The sequence below is a fragment of the Panthera pardus genome, unplaced genomic scaffold (genome assembly GCF_024362965.1).
Source record: "Panthera pardus isolate Hobbes unplaced genomic scaffold, ASM2436296v1 HiC_scaffold_2, whole genome shotgun sequence".
In the NCBI taxonomy this organism is placed as follows: domain Eukaryota; kingdom Metazoa; phylum Chordata; class Mammalia; order Carnivora; family Felidae; genus Panthera; species Panthera pardus.
The window spans coordinates 123124006-123138943 of record NW_026526765.1 but is presented as its reverse complement, the minus strand read 5'-3'; the positions used below and the strand labels follow the sequence as shown (position 1 = coordinate 123138943).

General features: G+C 38.0%; 1 protein-coding gene across 2 annotated transcripts in view; it reads left to right on the top strand.

The window, feature by feature from the left end:
- UBE2D2 (ubiquitin conjugating enzyme E2 D2) overlaps positions 1-14938 on the top strand; it is a 54177-nt gene that overhangs the window by 27505 nt on the left and 11734 nt on the right. For both annotated transcript variants that reach the window (XM_019424354.2, XM_019424355.1), the window contains exon 2: positions 9002-9065. In XM_019424354.2, coding sequence (XP_019279899.1) covers positions 9002-9065 — 64 coding nt within the window. The remainder of the gene's footprint in view (positions 1-9001; positions 9066-14938) is intronic.

Sequence of the window (14938 nt, the reverse complement as noted above, 5' to 3'; positions counted from 1 at the left end):
TGATCTCACGGTCCATGGATTCGAGTCCTGCATCGGGCTCTGTGCTGACAGCTCAGAGCCCGGAGCCTATTTCAGATTCTGTGTCTCCCTCTCTCTCTGCCCCTCCCCTGTTCATGCTCTGTCTCTCTCTGTCTCAAAAATAAACATTAAAAAAAATTTTTTTTTTTTTTTAATTTATTTCTGAGAGAGATAGAGTAGGCGAGGGGCAGAGAGAGAGGGAGACAGAGGATCTGAAGCCAACTTTGCACTGACAGCAGAGAGCCCAATGTGGGACCTGAACTCAACAAGCTGTGAGATCATGACCTGGGCTGAAGTCAGACACTTAACTGACTGAGCCATCCAGGACCCCCTATTGATGTATTTTAAAACCATAACTGTGCTTTTGTAAAGTTAGGTTAAAGTAAACTGAGGTCTAGCTTTTAAAACTAATTTTTTTAAAATTCTTATTATTTTAAAGAGAGAGTGAGCGTGTATGAGTCAGGGTGAGGGGCAGAGGTAGAGAGAGTGAGAATCTTAAGCAGGCTCTATGCTCAGCAGGAAGCCCAACGTGGGGCTTGATCCCATGATCCTGGGATCACCACCTGATCCAAAATCAAGAATCAGATGCTCAGTGGACTGAGCCACCCATTTGCCCCTATGCTGTGTAAATTTCTGTTATGGTTTAACTTCTTTGTTTTATAGTTGTAAAACTCTGGTCTGGAGAAGTTGAAAGACTTGCTTAAACTTACCTAAGAACATAATAATGAAAAAACATCAAAAGATGTTAAAACTTAGGGAACCTGAGTGGCACCTAGGTGGCCTAGTTGGTTAAGCATCCGACTCTGGATTTCAGCTCAGGTCATGATCTCACGGTTCTTGAGTTCAAGCCCCATGTCAGGCTCTGCACTGACAGTATGGAGCCTGCTTGGGATTCTCACTCTTTCTCTCAAAATAAATAAAGTTTTTAAAAATTAAAAAAACAAAAACAAAACACAAAACTTAGAAAACCTGAGGGGTGCCTGGGTGGCCCACCTGGATGGGCGTTAGGCTCTTGATTTTGGCCCAGGTCATGATCTTGTGGTTCATGGGGTCGAGCCCTGCATGACTCTGCACTAGCAATGTGGAGCCTGCTTGGAATTCTTTCTGCCCCTCTCACTTCCCCACTCATTCTCGCTCTCAAAATAAATAAATAAATTTTAAAAAGCCCCACAAACCTTAGAAAACCCAAATTCTGCATTTTGTCCCTACTCATATCAGCAAGAACATAAACAGGTTATGGAATAACTGTTAGGATTCCTATGGAAACTTATGTCATTATGCTTACACATGAGATGGTTAGTTTTCAACATACGCAGCATAAAAATCTCTATCAGTTTTTTGGTAGACCGATTATTGAAGTGAGGGACATCTAGAATTCTTTACAAACTTAGAAAATAGCCATCCATGTAGACTGACATTTAGAAGAAAATCCCACTTTAGTCATTGGGATATTTCAGCTTAATAAATACCAAGTAAGTTGTATGAAACATTAACTATAGAGTTGATAAGACCCTCAAGCACCAGAACATTTTCTGGGGATATTCAAGAAACATACATCCCACATTTCTGTAGTAGAAGGTGATGATGAAAGTCTTTTTGCATTTGTAATGATTGTTGGCAAGAAATGTGCTGCTAATCTGGATCTCAAAAAGAGTTATCAAATGGTAGTGAATGAAAATTCAAATGAGGACGGTATCTGTCATGTTCATCTCCATGTTCTTAGAGGTCAGCAGGTAAATTGGTGTCCTAATTAAGCATGTTTTAGGGATAATTTTCCTTTCTCTGGAGATTGATGAAGTTTGTAAGTTCTCATGTGTTGAACATTACAGTGTCCTTATTTTTACATGTGTGTATGGATTGAAGAAATAATTTAAAAAACCCATACATTATGTGGGCACCTGGGTGTCTCAGTCAGTTAAGCATCTGACTTCGGCCCAGGTCATGATCATGATCTTAAGATTCGTGAGTTTGAGCCCCGCATCAGGTGACCTGCTTCAGGTGAGTCCCACTTCTGTCTCTCCCTCCCCTCCCCCTGTGGGGTTCTCTCTCTCCCCCTCTCCCTCCCTTCCTCCCTCTTTCTGCCCTTTGCTCACTTGTGCCCTCTCTCTCAAACAAATAAATAACTATACATTTTAAAAGGCATTATCAAATGGTTAAAAGTGAGGGGTGGTAATTTTTCTAGTTAAATTGAAGTGCTTAAAGATTTTTTTTTTAATGTTTATTTTTGAGAGAGAGAAACAGGGAGTGAGTGGTGGAGGGGCAGAGAGAGAGGGAGACACAGAATCCGAAGCAAGCTCCCGAAGCAAGCTCCCGGCTCTGAGCTGTCAGCACAGAGCCTAATGTGGGGCTCAAACTCACTAACCATGAGATCATGACCTGAGCCAAAGTCTTAACCGCTTAACCCACTGAGGTACCCCGACACCCCAGAAATGTTTAGATAGTAGTAGGAAATGTATTTAAAAGTCCATAGAGAATTAAACCTTCCTTAAATTAATTGGTATAAGGTTATGGGACTCTTTGAACTAAGAACAGAAATGCTTAGGAAACTTTCAGGATATCAAAATTGTTTATAACCTCTTATCTTTAAAAATACTAGTTTTGTTATATACCTATAAACAAGAGAAGCATATAGCATCAAATAAACTTTTTCAATTGAGAACTGTTCAGTAAAATCCATAGTTGGCTCCCATAAGATCTTTATATTAATGTTTTTTTAGATTTCAAGGAAAGTTAGAATATAAAATCTTTTTAGAAATTGAGTATTCTTAGGGTGCCTGGCTGGCTCATTTGGTGGAGTATGCAACACTCAACCTCAGGGTCATGAATTCAAGCCCCATGTTGGTCATGGAGTCTACTTTAAAAGAGAAAGGAAAGAAATCTATCAACTGTAAAAGTTTCTTTTTTATTCTTTTTCCTAAATTTCTAAATAGATGGTTTATTTCTCTGTTGATCTTTCTACAGAGAAGAAGTTTGTCAGTAAATAGAAAGATTCCTTGATTTTGGGTTTTGTCCTAGCCCTATTTTCATTCCCAGTAACATGTAATTTACTGTATGATATATAAGATGAATCTGAATACTGTTTCTTTTAAGATAAAAAGCCAAAGAAATTACTGTATAGTTACAAAGCCAACTGTTAAACAAAAAACAGCATGTTATATTGGGGTATTTTTTTCTGCCAAAGTAAGTTATCTGTCTAGATCGGTGCCTTTATTAAATTTTAAGATTCAATTTCAGTTTCATCTTGATGCGGAGACATCAAATTGCATAGTTTCTGTGTTTATTCAGTCTAACTGGGTTTCCACTATTTCAGTTACCCTCTAGATGGTTACTTTTAGTACCTGTTTTAATCCAGATTTACACTCAAGACTGATAATTTCTATTTCAAATAGGCAATAAATAGACTTGTTATACAATTTAAAAGGTAAAGCAAGCTTTCCTTCCTGAAGGCAAATAATTAAGTTTTGGGGGTATTCAAAAATTATATGCAAATTTTCAACTATGTAGGGGGTTGGTGCCCCTAACCCCCAAGTTCCAGGGTCAGCTGTACTGTTAACTAGTTTCTTATGTATTCGTTGGAGGCATTTTATGCATATAGAAAGGTGGATGGGGGTGCGTGGTGGGCTCAGTAGGAAGAGCATGTGACTCTTGATCTCCGGGTTGTGAGTTCGAGCCTCATGTTGGGTGTAGAGATTACTTTAGAAAATAAAAAAAAGTAAAGAGGGGCACCTAGGCGGTTTGTTTGGGTGAGTGTCACACTCTTAATTTAGGCTCAGGTTCTTGATTTGATCTCGCAGTTCACAAGCTGAAGCTCCACATGGGGCTCCAAACTGACAGCATAGAGCCTGCTTAGGATTCTGTCTTTGCTTCACTCTCTGCCCCTCACCTGCTCTTTAGAGCTCACTTGCTCACTTGCTCTTTCTCTATCTCTCTCTCAAAAATAAAAAAAGAAAAATGAATGGATGCATGGATATATGCTTCCTCAAAAAAAAAACAACGTTGAAATATAACTTACAGTAAAATTGAGCAGTTTTAAGCATACAGTATGAGTTTTGATAAATATATACACAGTTATGCAGTCTCTCCCAAGTTTATCATACAGAACATTTCCATCACCCCCCAAATTTTCTTCATGTTCTTTTATAGTAAGTCCGCTCCACCTCCCTCCAGCCTCTGGAACTATTTATCTGCTTTCTGACACTATAAGTTTACCTTTTCTAGAACATTGTTCAATAGAATAATATAGAATGTGGTCTTTTTATATCTGACTTCTTTCACTTAGGAGTATACTTTTCAGGTTTATACATATCAGTACCTAAATGTCTTATTAGCTTAACTTAGAGTGAGGTTTTTAAAAATAATTCTTTCATAACTGGCTCATGAAATGGACTGATGGATCTTATATTCAACTTAGGTAAATCTTAGCTCTTGATGTTAAACCTTGACCTCCTTCAGGATGGAAAAAGACAACTTGAAAGCAAAATATTAAGGATAAAGCACAAGTAAAATTCCATTTAATGAACATGGTAGGAGTTCAGAATAACTTGTTTGGTTCAAATTCTATTTTAATAGCAATTTATTGCTATTTAAGTTAAAAAAAAAAAGATACCTTTTATGTTTTAAATTAAGCAAGTGTTCTTAGTTATACTAACCTGTATTAGAAACAACATTTGGCATGGCACCTGGGTGGCTCAGTTGGTTGAGTGTCTGACTTCAGCTTAGGTCATGATCTCACAGCTCGTGGGTTCGACCCCCGCTTCGGGCTCTGTGTTGACAGCTCAGAGCCTGGAACCTACTTCTGATTCTGTGCCTCCCTCTCTCTCTGCCCCTAACCCACTCATTCTGTCTCTGTCTCTCTCAAAAATAAATAAACATTTTAAAAAAAAATTTAAGAAACAACATTTGGGAATGGGAATTGTACCATAGATTTTTTTTAATTGCTTGTTTATTTTTACCATTTAATTTAATTTAATTTTTAAATTTATATCCAAGTTAGCATATAGTGCAACAGTGATTTCAGGAGTAGATTCCTTAGTGCTCCTTACCTTTTTAGCCCATCCCCCCCTCCCATAGCCCCTCCAGCAACCCGCTGTTTGTTCTCCATATTTAAGAGTCTCTTCTGTTTTGTCCCCCTCCCTTCTGACTAATTTCGCTTAGCGTAATACCCTCTAGTTCCATCCACATAGTAGATTTTTTTCTTTTTTTAAGTAATCTCTTCCCCCAGCGTGGGGCTCGAACTCACAACCTGGGGATCAAGAGTTGTGTGTAGTCAACTGACTGAGCCAGCCAGGTGCCCCAGGTAGTTATTTTTTTCCTTGAGATGGGCAGGGAATTTCTGTTGCAGAGAAATATAAAAGCCAAAAATTGAGATAGGTAAGAAAGTAAATAATGTTGGGGTACCTGGGTGGCGCAGTTGGTTAAGCATCTAATTTTAGCTCGGGTCATGATCTCCCGGTTCATGGGTTCGAACTCCTTTGGATTCTGTGTCTCCTTCTCTCTGCCCCTTCCCTACATGTACTATGTCTCTCTCTCAAAAATAAAATCTTTCAAAAAAAAAAAAAGAAAGAAAGTAAATACTGTTAAATCTCTGTCTCAATCCCAGTGCTTTAAAAAAAAATACAGGGTGCGGGGGCACCTGGCTGGCTCAGTCAGTTAAGCATCTGACTTCAGCTCAGATCATGATCTCACGGTTCATGAGTTCCAGTCCTGCTTCAGGGGAGTTCGTGCCCTGCTTCTGGTAAGCATGAGCCCCGCATCGGGTGAACATGAGCCCCTCTTCAGATGAGTTCTGCCTCTCTCTCTGTCCCTTGTGGGATTGTCTCTCTCTTTGCCCTTGCTCACTTACACTCTCTCTCTCAAAAAACAAAAAACCACAAGACTACAAGGGGGGCCTGGCTGGCACAGTCAGAAGAGCATGCAACTTTTGATCTTGAAGTCTTGGGTTCAAGCCCCACGTTGGGTGTGGAGATCACCAAAAAAAAATTTTTTAAATACAGAACTTTGTTTCTATACTCTGTCCTCCAAGCTTCCAGGTAGTATAGTACAGAATAATTGTACCAAAATGACTGGTTGAATAAGTTAACTCAGAGAAAGGGACTTACAGAAATAACTAAGTGCTGCAAATTAAAAACTATATAATATTTGGAATGTTAAATCGTATCTTCATAGAACTCATTAATAAGATTCTAAGTAGTTTTTTGTAATTTAAGTATAGTTGGTATGCAGTATTACGTTAGTTTCAGGGGTAGAACATAGTGATTTGACATATCCATAATGAAATGCTCACTACGATAAGGGTAGTTACCATTTGTCACCATACAAAGTTATTAAAGTATTATTGGCAGTATTCCTTATTTTGTACTTCATATCCCGGTGACTTAATTTTTCTTTATAACTTAAAGTTTGTACCTTTTAATCCCCTTCACCTATTTCATCCATCTCCCCCACACCCCTTCTCTTGCAGTTACCAGTTTATTCTCTGTATTTATGAGTCTGCTTCTGTGTTGTTTTGTTTCTTCATGTTTTGTTTTTTAGATTCTAAATTTAAGTGAAATCGTTTACTATTTGTCTTTCTCTGTTTGATTTATTCCACTTAGCATAATACCCTCTAGGTCTATCCATGTTGTTGCAAATGACAAGATGTCATTACTTTTTGTGGTTGAGTGATACTCCATTGTGTGTATGTACGTATGTGTATATATACACATACATACATATATATGTATTTATGTGCCACATCAGTCTTTCACCCATTCATATGTTGATGGATACTTTGGCTGTTGTGAATAATGTTGCAGTAAACATTAGGGGAGCATGTATCATTTCGAGTTAAGTGTTTTCATTTTCTTTGAGTAAATATCCAGAAATGAAATTGCTGAATTGTATGATATTTCTATTTTTAATTTTTTGAGGAAGCTCCATACTGTTTTTCTTAGTGGCTGCACCAGTTTACATTCATTCCCACCAGCAGTGCATCCTTTTCTCTGCATCCTCACTAGCACTTGTTATGCCTTGTCTTTTTTTTTTTTTAATTTTATTTTTAAATTTACATCCAAATTAGCATATAGTGAAACAGCTTGTTATGCCTTGTCTTTTCAATACCAGCCTTTCTGACAGGTGTGAGGTGATAGCTCATTGTGGTTTTGGTTTGCATTTCCCTGATGATTAGTGATATTGAGCATCTTTTCATGTGTCTTTTGACCATTTGTATATCTTCTTTGGAACAATGTCTATTCAGGTCCTCTGCCCATTTTTAAATCAGATTGGGGTTTTTTGGTGTTGAGTTGTAAGAGGTTATATATATAGAGAGAGATAGATATAATATATATTATGTATATCTATATAGAGATATAATATATATTATCTATATATCGATATGGATAATCCCTTATTAGATCAATCATTTGCAAATCTTCTCATATTCAGTAGGTTGCCTTTTTTTGTTGTTGATAGTTTCCTTTGCTGTATAAAAGCTTTTAGTTTGATATAGTTGCTTTTGTTGGTCTTGCCTGAAGATACAGATCCAAAAAAATATTGCTAAGACAGATATCTAGGAGTTTACTGCCTATGTTTTCTTTTAGGAGTTTTGTGGTTTCAGGTCTTACATTTTTAAGTCTTTAATCCATTTTGAGTTTATTTTTGTGTATGGTGTAAGAAAGTGGTCCAATTTCATTCTTTTGCACGTAGCTGCCAAGTTTTCCATTTATTGAAGAAACTGTCTTTTCCTCATTGTATATTCTTGCCTCCTTTGTCGTAGATTAATTGACCACACAAACATGAGTTTAATTCTGGCTCTGAATAGTTTTTATTGTGCTTTTTTTTTAATGTTTATTTATTTATTTTTTGAGAGAGAGTGCGCATGAACAAGCCGGGGAGGGGCAAAGAGAGAGGGAGAGAGAAATCCCAAGCAGGCTTTGTGCTATCAGCATAGAGCCCCTTGTGGGGCTCAAACTCACGAATTGTGAGATCATTGTGAGATCGTGACCTGAGCTGAAATTAAGAGTCAGACGCTTAATCAACTGAGCCACCCAGGCACCCCTATTGTACTTTTAAAATACTAAATTTTACTATTTTTACTGTAGTTGTTTAAAAATATAATCAGGGGTGCCTGGCTGGCTCAGTTGGAGAAGCAACTTCTCCAACTAAAAGCTCCAACTATAGAAGCTATCGGGGTTGTTAGTTTAAGCCCTACGCTAAGTGTAGAGATAACTTAAAAAAAATTTTTTTTAATTAAAAACATAATCTAAACTATCCCTTGTTTTAAATCTCAAATGCCGAGCCAAGAGGAAAAGGAATAGAGTATGATTTCCTGCCTTGTGGTTTTTTTAGGAATCCCCACCTAGTAACGAATCTTAAGTTGGTGGGTTCTTCATGGGAAAGTAGCTAAGCAGCTGGCATCTGGTTGTAGAGCATTACTATAGGTAGATCTGTCTCTGATTACAAAATTTTATGATGGACTTTCTTATTTTAGCCTTTTAGGCGTTTTCATTATATCCCTTTTTAAGTTTTTTCAACTGCCTTTGGAACCCTGGTTGTCTATATCAGCTAAAAACCTATCAGTGTCTCGTCAGATGGTCCCATGTCATTTGAAACATTTATGACTTCCAGAGCTTGTCCCAAGTGTAACCTAATAGTTTTGAGATACAAAAACTGGTATTGAAACTTCTTTTTTGAAAACTAATAAATTACATTTTTACCTTAAAACAGTTTTTGTAGTTCTTTAGTATATAATACATATTTACTTTCCTTATATTTACTTACTGAACTCTGAACAAGGCAAAAATGATCCACTTTTTAAACATACATTTGTATTCAAGAATCCCAAATACTTTAACCTAAAGATTCACGGATCTATCCTTCTCTGACTTTTAAGGATTGTTCAAAGTTCACTAGTGGGATAGAGAATATTGGTATGAGTGATAATTTTATTAATTGGTAAAAGTTACGTATATATTGAATACATTTCCTTTCTTTCTATTTTTTTAAGGAACTGAATGACCTGGCACGGGACCCCCCAGCACAGTGTTCAGCAGGTCCTGTTGGAGATGATAGTAAGTATTTAAAAAGAATGATAAAATGGCTCCTGTCTGGCTCACTTGGTAGAGCATGAAACTCTTGATCTCAGGGTAGTGAGTTCCAGCTCTATGTTGAGTGTACAGTCTCAACTTAAAAATATAAAAAATAAAAAAATAAAAATAAAGGGAATGATGAAATGCAACTGCATAAGCATCTGCCTGCCTCTAGGGAACTGTGGGACTAATGAATAATATCTCTCTCAAGGTTATTTTGTGTGAAGAGATAATTATGCTGTAGGGAAGAGGCAGTGTTTACACTTACTTGTCCGCAAAAGATGCAGTTCTATGTGTATCTCATCAATTTCTATAGTATTCATTTTGAAACTTTTGAACCTTTTCTGCCAGATATTGCCTGTATAGTTGTTCTGGCCCCTTCCTACCTCTATCCTTCAACCCTTCTGGGTATTTTGCTGGGGTAAAATATTTGAGGTTTTACTTATATCTAGCTTTTACTCTTTGAGATAATCCTAAGGATGAGGGGGGATAGTGGTGTGTGTGTGTGTCTGTCTGTCTGTCTGTCTTTGTCTTTCAACTGGCTCATACTTGTGAAGACAGGTACAATTTGTTTATTTTTAATGTCCAGTTTATCTATTTAATCCTGTCTAAAATAATTTATTAGGCCTTATCATACATGTTGGATAATAATTTTCCTTTTGTTTCACTTTGTGTCACTACAGCATGCCCCCCCCTTATACCATCTTCTAACATTGTTTAAAAGGAGAATATATATGGGGGGGGGGGAGCAGGGCAGAGAGAGAGAGAGAGAGAGAGAGAGAGAGGACAGAGCATCTGAAGTGGGCTCCGAGCTGTCAGCAGCAAGCCTGATGTGGGGCTCGAACTCATAGTGAGATCATGATCTGGGCCACAGTCAAGATGCTCAACCAACTGAGCCACCCAGGTGTCCCTAAAAGGAGGATATTTGAACCAGACTGTACTTTACGGCACAAAACTAATTGACAAAAGAGTATAATATTTAGCAAATAGGAGAAAAGAGCATACTTGAAAACAATTTTGTAAGACAAGTGTATACATTAAAACAAAAAAATAAATGAGGTTATATTGGCTTATGTTTAAAATCTTTTCCTGATTTTGCTTAAGAATTTTGGTTTTGGGGGTGCCTGAGTGGTTCAGTCTGTTAAGCATCCAACTCTTGATTTTGGCTCATGTCATGATCTCATGATACGTGGAATCGAGCCCTACATCGGTCTGTGCACTGACAAATAGGAGCCTGCTTGGAATTCTCTCTGTGCCCCTCCACTGCACATGTACTCTCTCTCTCAAAATAAATAACCGTTTAAAAAAAAAAAAAATATGTTGGTTTTAGCTTGCTAAACTTAAGAATCAAAACAAGGCTCTGGGGCTCCTGTGTGACTCAGTTGGTTAAGTGTATGACTTTGGCTCAGGTCATGATCTTCTGGTTTGTGAGTTAAAGCCCCACATCGGGCTCTGTGCTAATAGCTCAGAACGTGGAGCCTGCTTCAGTTTCTGTGTCTCCCCCTCTCTTTGCCGCTTCCCCACTTGTGCTCGGTCTTTCTTTCTCTCTCAAAAATGAATAAAAATTTTAAAAAATCAAATAGGAATCAAAGCAAGGCCCTTTTACAGGGATTGCTTTACATATAAAATAGATGGGGGATGCCTGGATGGCTCAGTCAGTTAAGTGTCTTGACTTGGGCTCAGGTCATGATTTTGAGATTCATGATTTTGAGCCCTGCACCAGGCTCTCTGCTATCAGCACAGAGCCTGCTTCAGATCCCTTGTTTCCCTCTCTCTCTGTCTTTCCACTGCTCTAGTGCATGTGCTCTCTCTCAAAAATAAATAAACATTTTTATTTATTTTTTTTTTTTTTTAACATTTTATTTATTTTTGAGACAGAGAGAGACAGAGCATGAACGGGGGAGGAGCAGAGAGAGAGGGAGACACAGAATCGGAAGCAGGCTCCAGGCTCTGAGCCATCAGTCCAGAGCCCGACGCGGGGCTCGAACTCATGGACCGCGAGATCGTGACCTGAGCTGAAGTCGGACGTTTAACCGACTGAGCCACCCAGGCGCCCCTAAATAAACATTTTTAAAAAGCCAGATATGGTATAAATTATAAAAGGAGTACATGTGATGAAAAATCCCATTTACATTATTCTGTTCAGATTGGTCCGTTATGAGTAACTATAGTGTTTGATACCAAACAGGATAGGCCAAGTACTTAAACATGCATTATCTCAGTTCAGCCTCACAATAGTTCTTTTGGGTGAGTGGAGTAGAAATTGTAAACTACTTTAGAGAAGAATATAGTGAAGAGACTCACGGTGGTTTCCAAAGTGGACTCATTCTCAAGTTTTTTGATACTGGTTTTGTCATTCGTGGTATCATACACTCCACCTGCTTCAGTGTGGTGTTTGAGTTGAAAAAGTGGTTTTATTTCAGCAAAATTCCTCGAAGTTGAGAGTGGCTGATCTTTTCATTAAAAGTGTTTGAACTCTGGGGCATAGAATCCATTTTTGAAGTTGTCTTCAGTATGCTGAAGTAATTTCCCTTTGCTCTGCATAGTATTATCACATTCCTTTCTCAGAAAAGTTATCTTAGTTAAATAAGACTCCCCAAAGCATAAGCAATAAAAGAAAAAATAGGTGATTTTACATTTAATGAAGTCTAATTTAGGTGCTGCAAATAATACCATTAAGAAAAAGAATGAAAAAAAAAAGAATGAGAAAATTTGTGCAAATCATCTCTCTGATAAGGAAATTTATTCAAAATTATTTTAAAAAATCTTTATAACTCAACAATATAAAGATAAATAGCCCATTTCTGTTTTTAATGACTAAAGGATCTGCATAGACTTGTCTCTAAAAAGAATTTACAAACGGCCAATAAGCACATGGAAAAGATGCTCAGTATCATTAGTCATCAGGGAAATGGAAATCACATCCATAATAAACTAACACTTCACACCTTCTAGTATGGGTAGAATCAGCGAGTCAAATAATAAGTGTTGATGAGATTGTGGAGAAATTGGAACCTAAATATCTTGCTGGTAATAATGTAAAATGGTACAGTTCAAAAATATGGTCGTTCTTCTAAAAGTTAGACTTATCATATGTGAGTTCACTCATTGGTTTATATCGAGGAGAAATGAAAACATGTCCATACAAAAACTTGTGCATGAATGTTCGTAGAAGCGGTAGCTGTAATAGCCAAAAGGTGGTAACAATCCAAATGCCCACCAGCTGGTGAAGGCATAAATAGAATGTATGTCCATACAGTGGAATATTCCATGTCAATAAAAAGGGAGTACTGATGTGTACTACAACATAGATGAGCCTTAAAAACATGCTGAGGGATGCTTGACTGGCTCACTCAGTTGGCTGTCCAACTCTTGATATTGGCTCAGGTCATGATCTCACAGTTCGTGGGATTGAGCCCCGTGTTGGGCTCTGCCCTGACAGCATAAAGCCTTCTTGGGATTTTCTCTCTCTCTCTCTCTGCCCCTCTCCCGCTTACATGTGTGTGCACACACACTCTCTCAAAATAGATAAACACTAAAAAAATTTTTTTAATAAAGGAAAACATAGTGAGAGAAGCCAGATATAAAAGACCACATAATGTATGGTTCTATTTTTACGAAATATAGATCCATAAAGACAAAATAGATAATGGTTGCATAGAACTAGAGATCTGGGGGAAATGTGGAGTGATTGCATATGGATATGGGTTTCTTTTGGGGATGATGAAAATGTTCTAAAATTGATTGTAGTGATGGTTGCACAACTCTGTGAATGTCCTTAACAACACTGGATTGTAAACTTTTAGTGGAAGAATTTTATGATATACGGATTATCTCTCTATAGCTGTTTAAAACGTAATAACCTCTCCCTTAACTCCTAACCACCCTTTTCAGGTGACTTGGGTCACCTGCTGCTAAACTATTAATAGTGCCTACCTTCTAAGAGAATAAGGAAAATCTCATTAGGGACAGAATAACTTCCTTACACTTGGTCATCTAGATAGTCTGCTGATATTACATTTAAAACTTAGGGAGTGTTTGAGAACAGTTGAGATAAATTATTGTCAAAAAGTCCTGATCAAGTCTTCCTGATGAATTGTATAAGGATAAAATAAAGTGTAACTGTGTAGCTAAATATTAGAAGGAGGCAGAATTTAATCTTAGGAAGAAAGAAACTGTTGGTCACAACAAAACTTTCTGAGCTCCTTTTGACTATTCTAGCAGTCAAATCCCTCAGCACCATATTATTGATATTTAGTGTAAGAATGAAGTCTTTTATTTTATATTCAAAATAATATAAGGACGCCTCGCTGGCTCAGGGGATCGCGCATGTGACTTTTTTTTTTTTTTCTTAATGTTTATCTATTTTTGAGAGACAGAGAGCTAGTCGGGAAGGGGCAGAGAGAGAGAGGGAAACATAGAATCTGAAGCAAGCTCCAGGCTCCAAGCTCCAAGCTCCAAGCTGTCAGCCCACAGCCTGATGCGGGGCTCAAACTCAAGAGCTGTGAGATCATGACCTGAGCCAAAGTCAGATGCTTAACTGACTGAGCCACCCAGGTGCCCCGAGAGCATGTGACTCTTGGGGTTGTGAGTTCAGGCCCCATGTTGGGCATAGAAATTACTTTTAAGAAGGTACCTGGGTGGCACAGTGAGTTAAGCTTCGACTCTTGATTTCAGCTCAGGTCATGATCTCAATGATTCATGGCATCAGGCCTTGAGTTGGGCTCTGTGCGAAGCCTGCTTGGGATTCTCTCTCTCTCCTCCCTCTCTCTCTCTCTCTCCCTCTTCTCTCTCTCTCTCTCTCTCTCTCTCAAAATGAATAAACTTTAAAAACAGAAATAGGAGGACCTGAGTGGCTCAGTCAGTTAAGCATCTGATTCTTGATTTTGGCTCAGGTCATAATCTCACAGTTCATGGGTTTGAGCCCTGCATCAGCCTCTGCTAAATAGTGCAGAGCCTGCTTGGGATTCTCTCTCTCCCTCTCTGCCCCTTCCCTGTTCCTGTGTGCTCGCTCTCTCTCAAAATAAATAAATAAAAACATGAAAAAAAGAAGATAAATTTAAGAATGAACTTAATAATACAGTGCTTTAGTTTTTAAATACCCATATTTAATGTACCATTACATTTTTTCCATTTTTGTGCAAAGATCTGGTGAGCAGAAACAAGTATTTTTTCCTGAAGGAAAAAATGAGGCAAAGATTTATTGGTCATATAATCTGTTTCATTTACTTTTGTTTTGAGCTTCTCTTTAAAAAAAAAAAAGATTTGATTTATTTCAAGTTGTTTTTTTTTTTTTTTTTTATTTTGAGAGAGAGCACAAGCAGGGGAAGAGCAGAGAGAAAGGGAGACAGAATCCCAAGCAGGCTCTGCATGGGCTCGAACCCACAAAAACTGTGAGATTATGATCTGAGCCAAGATCAAGAGTCAGAACCTTAACCCACTGCACCACCCAGGTGCCCCTTTTGTTTTGACCTCTTGGTGAATGTGACTCTCTGGAGATCTGTACTTGAATTCAAATGTGGGTCTCTTGAGTTTCATTCTCAAACTGTAACAGATATTCTTGGTTATGTTTTTTAGCCTTAAAGCTTCATCTTTGGGGTGCCTGGGTGGCTCAGTTTGTTAATCCTCTGACTTTGGCTCAGGTCATGATCTCACGGTTCGTGAGTTCGAGCTCTGAGTCGGGCTGTGTGCTGACAGCTCAAAGACTGGAGCCTGATTCAGATTCTGTTTTGCCCTCTCTGTCTGCCCCTCCCATGCTCACGCTCTCTCTCTCAAAAATAAACATTAAAAATTAAAAAAAAAAAGAAAAAGTTTCATCTTTGAGTATTCTAAAGAGTAATCAGTGAGATGTGAAC